Below are 6,673 nucleotides of genomic sequence, written 5' to 3' on the forward strand. Positions count from 1 at the left end.
TTTTAAGCTATACAAGTACAAAGTGGTAGGGCGATGATGGTTTTTATTAAATAAAACATGGAAGAAAGATATTCCATCTTACACCAAAAAAAATGTCTTGCTACGTGCGAACCAAGGGGTAAAACGGAGAACAATGTACAACTTCTGGTGACTCAAGGTTGTACGACGGAGAGCTTGATCTGCTGCTGCGGTTGTTGCTGCACGAGATTCAACCTGGAGCAAGAACGTACCATCTCCTCAGCCAAGGGTACCACGGGGATGTTGTCGCAGTTGCAGATTTCGATCATGAAACCATCGGGGTCGTGGAAGAAGAGCTGGTCCACGTATATCCCGCCTTCCTCCACTCTCTGCCGCACCCAATCAATCCCCATTTCGGTCAGCCTCTTCTCCACCGTCGTCATGCTCTCACACTGTCCTATTCAATAAACCTTTTCGTTTAGTCTCTCACACAAATTGAATTTATCATTTTAAAACAACAAATTTCTTATTTTCTTTTTAAAATATCATTTCCAATACGCATCTTTCCAACACTTATTATATCAACCCTGCTAAATATAAAAACTGCACTATATGTATAGGGATGGCAACTTTCCCCACGGATTTGAGGCCCCGCGGGGAAAACCCGAAACGGAGATGGGGATCCCCGATTTTTCGGGTTTGGGTTCGGGTTCGGGGATTTTTTTAAATCCCCGATATAATTCGGGACGGATATAGGATTACTATCCTCATCCCCGAAATCCCCGAACCCGCCCCGAAAATAATATCAATAATAAAATAACAGTATTATTAATATTAATAATATAATAATATTATTATTTTTTTAAAATATTAATAATCTTATTATTATTAATATTGATATTGATATTAATATTAATATTAATATTAATATTCTCTCTAATAGTAATAGATAATAATAAGTTTTGGTTTGAAAAAATATCTGAATTCGTCATCGTCTTGTCATATTAATATTTTTGAAACGGGAATGGGGGCGGGGATGGGAAGTTGATCCCCGAAGTTTCGGGTTTGGAGATTCCCCGAACCCGAAAAAGCGGGGATTGGGGCGGGTATAGGGGTGGAGATGGAATTCGGGAATGGGGAGGGGATGGCTAACCCGCCCCCACCCCGTCCCATTGTCATTCCTATATATGTATTGGACAATCAATTGTTCAAACTTCAGATAAATTAAATTGACGATCCAAATCAAAACACTATATAAATTGGACAATCAGGTGTGCAAATGTCTGATAAAACCGAAATTTCAAATCGAAAAAACCAAACACCGAGCGGAATTGAAAGCCGAATTTTGTAATTCAGATCAAAATATTAAAACAGAAGTTTATTTTGTTCGATTTCAAATTATATATGTCAAAAACGAGCCGACTAAAAAAGCCGAAATTTCACTAAATTAATAAGTTTGTTTATATTTTTATTTATATTATATATTTTTTGATTTGATATTTAGTGAATGAAAAAATCATTTTGAATAATTTTTAGTTAATGTTATTTATATCATATATTTGAATGTTTTAGTAAAAAATCAACTAAAAGCTAATTTATTATATTTTATCATATAAGTATATTATTAATTTAAATAATTCTATCAAAACCGAATTAATCAAACCGTTTTAACAGAAAATCGAACCAAATGAAAATAGTTCGGATATAAGATTATATATTTTTAAAATTAAAAATCGAAATAAAAAACTAAAAATCGAACTGAACTGATGAACATTTCCTATACAAATACATCATATAACCTATATTTTTTAACGGAAAGTGTTATTATAAAGTCCAACCATTCTCGTATATATATGTGATTTTGAAACCTTAAAAATCAAGATTTGTGGTACAAATCAGGCTTTTCTTATGAAATTTTGAGAAGACATGTAATTTTCAATTGATATCCAAAGAATTTTACATGTATAACTGCAATCACCTGGAAGGAAATGTGATTGTCCTTGGGATTAATCACTGTCTTCTTGCGAATATTTTCTCGATCTTCCGATTGCAGCAAATGTATCCCAATCCCATGACCAAACAACCTGAAAATCAAATATACAAACAAGATTCATTCTTTTTTTTCTTTTTCTTTTTCTTTTTCTTTTTTTAAAAAAAACTTTGAAGAACATTACCAAGCCCCATCAAAGTTCAAAGATCCAGGCCTCCTGACTGGCACAAACCCAAGAAAATTCTGGTAGAAATTAATGGATTCCTCGACTGACGTGCAAACCAGAGAGATGTGATTCAAAGAAGATAGCTGCAATGGGTTGCTCTTGTTCTCCTTCATCTTATCTTACTTCAAAAAATACCAAGAAATATTGCAAAATTAAATTAGTGGAATATATGCAAGTATAGGATAGAAAATGTATACGGGCGTCTGATTAGGCGAAATGGGAGGTGATATCTCTGGACTTAAATAGAAATTGGGAGAAGGGAAACTTTGATTCATGGCAGATTTTTATTTGGAAAAAGGACAAATATTTGGTACTCGGACACGTAGGTTCCAACGTTTGGTGACTCGGATGGAGGCATTTCATATTATAGAAATCCATATCCGCTACGTACTAATCAACCCTACACTCCACAAACGTTGATTTTTATTTTACATTAATTATCTACCATATCTTTGTAAAATCAACAAACTTTTAATAAATATTATCTTATGAAATATAAAAATTCTTATAAAATCGCCTTAACTATCAATTATATGAGACAAATATCAAACTCGATCTCACTCGTAAGAAAATATTACTTTTATGTGAAAAATATTATTTTTCATTATGAATATAGATCAGATGATCAATTTGTATTACATATATAAATTCGTGAGACGATCTCACAGAAGAGTTACTTCTCCTCCTGAAAATACTTACGGAAAAGGGTATATGCTTAAGATTTAAAAATATATGCATGTCTGTGCTTAATATTTGAAACGAAGTAAAACTTTGATAAATTTAATAAAATTAAGTGACTATTTTATCGAGAAGCTTTTTATCCTCTTTTGATTTGAAACAAAATATTGAGAAATATGAAATTAATAGTTGGACAACTAAATACGTAAAGCCAAACTATATTCACGGGATATTACGTAGACAAGCCTTATCTTGGTAAATGATCCATTGGTGTTGTTTTCGCGGACCGACAATAAAAACAAAATATAAATTTTTTATCGTGAATAAAAATATTTTTTTTTTTTACATGTTCATTGAAAAATATAAAATTCATGACTACTGGATTGTAACCAATTTCTTCTTCCTCTAAAAAAATATTCAGGAGTAGTCGTAGACCACTCTCCTCTTTCGTCGTTGAGGTCATATTCATTTATGTTATTTTCTTAATTTGTGTTGGAACTCGATATTTCGTTTCAAACTTAAGATCTTGATATTAAATGTTTTGTATACACTGGAACTCGATATTTCGTTTCAAACTTAAGATCTTGATATTAAATGTTTTGTATACAGTTCGATTGTGCATGTGTGTGTACTTTTTCCCAGTGCAAACATGCAAAGTCATCCATTAACATCAATGGTGGCACGAAATTAACATAAAAAAAGAAAGAAAGAAGAAGTAAAAACAGAGTTGTATGCATGATGAAAAGAGAAGGCTTTTAGCTGTAACTGAAAGACGAGTCACAACGCATGCACATATCTTCGGTAATAAAGGATAATGACAACTATGGGCCTTGGAATCACGATTAAAGAAGAAAATTCTCATGTCGTGTTTGTTTGGCTTTTGTTTCAAAGTCGAAACAATCTAGATCGTGAAAAGATAAATATTTTTTTATGTTCTATTTGGCATAAAACAACTTTGAAATTATATTCAAGTGAATTTTGAGCAGTTACGTGCTATATTTCAAAAACTAATAATCATGTAAATCCGTGTGCATAAATAATTTATTATATATGTAAGATAAATTAATATTTTATTTTTAAATTGAAAAAATAAATATGAAATATGTCATTTCTTGGTAATTACATTAAAAATATTTTATATAAATTGCAAAAAAGTGTCGAATAAAATTCCCTTACAGCAGAAATTTTGTATCCTTTTGTTAGAACCGATACAGTATCTGCATTTACTCTGCTAAAGAATTATTCAGATTTCCAAAGTGGAAAAACTTGATATTTACCAGAGATAACATAAGAACACGTAATCACTAATCTGATACAAGCATTTTCTAATCAGGTTGATACCAAATAACCAAAGAAATCATCACATTTGTGAACTTCATTCACATCAAGTAATTCGCGGCAGAAATTCTAAACTCAGGTGTCCTTTACAACCAAAGAAGATGCCGTCGTACCATAACAATAGTTAAATCCATACCAAATATCACTAGGTATCATCACATTGTAGTAGAAAGTCGCAGGGCTGACATTATATCCGTAGATTGTAACATCATATGGGATCCATCCATCATAGCCACTTCGGTAGAGGTACAAATAGCATATCTGGTATGTACATGGGCCATACACCTGAAAAGTATCTGTTGAACATCGCTCAAACGTCCTTGAACTAGGATCATCCAGTCTTGGTGCATAAACCTGTATATTGAAATCAAGAATCAAACATAAGATGATGAAATATGCAGGATGTTCAATAGCATTTTCGAGCTCCACTCTTGGATGTCCTGATTATTTTAGCATCAATGCTGGCCAAGAATGAAAATGTTTTTCGAAGAAAAGCACGAGTAAAACTAACGGATGTTAATTAATTCTTCAAAACAGAAACTTCCCTCAATTTATGGAAGTGATCCAAATTTGCAGGTCTCAGATTAAAGATAACTATGTAAACGAAGAAAATCAAACAAATGCATATTGTCAATATCTGGAAACAACTGCAAAGCTAAAACTACACTCAGAACTATATCAAAGAAGAACATTGAATTTCTCCTTCATGCCAACCAGCCGGCTCCTTAAAATATCCGTTCTAAATATACATTGTTCATAATCGAAAGGAGAAAAGTGCATTCCACCTCTTTATGTTTCAAAGATTCGCAATTTTTGTTTTCGCCTCTAACTGTTAACGTTTCTAAGTTACCAACGCTAACGAGGATCAAACAAAAGTATCAGTTGGGTTCATTTATCTATACATAAAAGTAGACAAAAACAATGTTAAATTCACTCACCGACTTTTCGAGCTTCAGTTTTCCCAATCCATGTGTACCTTTTTGGTCTCTACCGCGGCGCAGAGTAAATTACAATTTTTTGAATAGGTTGAATAGCTTATAAAAAAAACTACATCAAAATTTCCAAATTTCTTTCTTTCTTTCTTTTAAGGAAAATGGTAAAAAGAAACGAACTTGGCAAAACCCTCTCCAAAAACCAGAGCTTTAACTTAGGTATTTAATTTCTAAAATACCCAAAATCAAATAATATAAACCCAGAGTAAAATTGAACATAAATTCCATAAATATCACAAGCAAACAACATCATATATATTTGTACAAGAAATTAGAACCTGATTTCCGTAAGCATCACCGAAGGCGAGACTGATTTGATCCCTTGTGTATCGAGTGGAATAACAACTTGTCCTTATGCTCACCGTAAACGAACAGCTTCTTTGATTCTGCAAAAAAAAAACCCACAAAAACAAATAAATGAAGCTTCGGACCGATTACGAACAATTCCTCCAAGGAAAAAAATTAAAACCTGGGTGGTGTTGATTTTGAGGGAATTGAGAGGCTGCGGGCGTGGAATCATTGATCTTGCTTGAGAAACAGAGATTGCGAGAGAGAAAACGAGCAGAAAACACACGGATCTGAACATTTTCATCGGAACATAAATTGTTGATTCTGTTTTACGAAATTTGCAAGGAAATGAATAGTTTACGAACGAGACTAGCAGGTCCCCGTCTTGTGTTGGTGGCAGATTTTCTATTTTTCTTTTTTAATATTTTCCAGCATTGACGATTTGTATCAGACAACGTACGTTAGCAGATCACTGTGCACACGTACGTTTTCAATTTGCCAAGTGGTAAGTTTTCGATTGTTTTTTATTTGTTATAATTGCGTCTCGGAAATTTCTCTCAAAATATTTGTGCCTATGCGACATATACTAATTTTATTTTTAGATTTTTTAAATAAAAAATGCAACCGAAAAATTATAGCCAACAATGACCAAATTTGAAAAAAATATATATATAAGTTAATCGACTAAACTGTAAATTAACTGGTTAGATACGTTCCTAAATCTGTCGCAAATTTGAATCTGCTCACGGTTTTTATAAAATCGTCAGGAATTTACCACGTTTTTTTGATACCTTGGTAAATCAGCGACAGTTGTATAGGAACCGTTGTTGTTAATAGAGGCGGTATAAAAAAAATGTCGTTAATAGCAACAGAACAGCAAAAATTTGTCACAAAATTTTGCAACTTTTCTATATAAATAGCCACAAGTACAGGAGATTGAGAGAATTATAGAGTTTGCGACTATTCAGATATAATTTTAATCGCTAATCAACGATGAAATTTAATATTTTGTTCTATCACAAATTCAAAATTTGAAATTTTAGATAAAAATTTGGAATCTATTTCTTGAAAGTAGCGACAATTTTTAAAATATGTCTCTCATTGGCAACGGTTTTAGTAAAAATCTGTCGCAAATTGTCTATAGTACTCTTCAAGTGGCTTCGCCTGCTAGGTATGATCTGTGATCAATTAGGGTCGCATTTT

At 32.5% G+C, this 6,673-nt stretch overlaps 2 protein-coding genes across 2 annotated transcripts; both read right to left on the bottom strand.

Moving 5' to 3' along the window:
* Position 1: 1 nt before the first annotated feature.
* Positions 2 to 2,402, bottom strand: LOC142529626 (glyoxylase I 4-like). Its single transcript, XM_075635197.1, has 3 exons — positions 2,133 to 2,402; positions 1,937 to 2,042; positions 2 to 410 (listed from the first exon to the last, which is right to left on the bottom strand). The coding sequence occupies exons 1-3, from the start codon at positions 2,285 to 2,287 to the stop codon at positions 153 to 155; spliced, it is 519 nt and encodes a 172-aa protein (XP_075491312.1). The 5' UTR covers positions 2,288 to 2,402; the 3' UTR covers positions 2 to 152.
* Positions 2,403 to 4,197: 1,795 nt separating this feature from the next.
* LOC142530110 (embryo-specific protein ATS3B-like) lies at positions 4,198 to 5,903 on the bottom strand. Its single transcript, XM_075635890.1, has 3 exons — positions 5,652 to 5,903; positions 5,461 to 5,568; positions 4,198 to 4,544 (listed from the first exon to the last, which is right to left on the bottom strand). The coding sequence occupies exons 1-3, from the start codon at positions 5,772 to 5,774 to the stop codon at positions 4,266 to 4,268; spliced, it is 510 nt and encodes a 169-aa protein (XP_075492005.1). The 5' UTR covers positions 5,775 to 5,903; the 3' UTR covers positions 4,198 to 4,265.
* Positions 5,904 to 6,673: the final 770 nt, after the last annotated feature.

Source organism: Primulina tabacum, chromosome 16 (genome assembly GCF_025594145.1).
Source record: "Primulina tabacum isolate GXHZ01 chromosome 16, ASM2559414v2, whole genome shotgun sequence".
Taxonomy (NCBI): domain Eukaryota; kingdom Viridiplantae; phylum Streptophyta; class Magnoliopsida; order Lamiales; family Gesneriaceae; genus Primulina; species Primulina tabacum.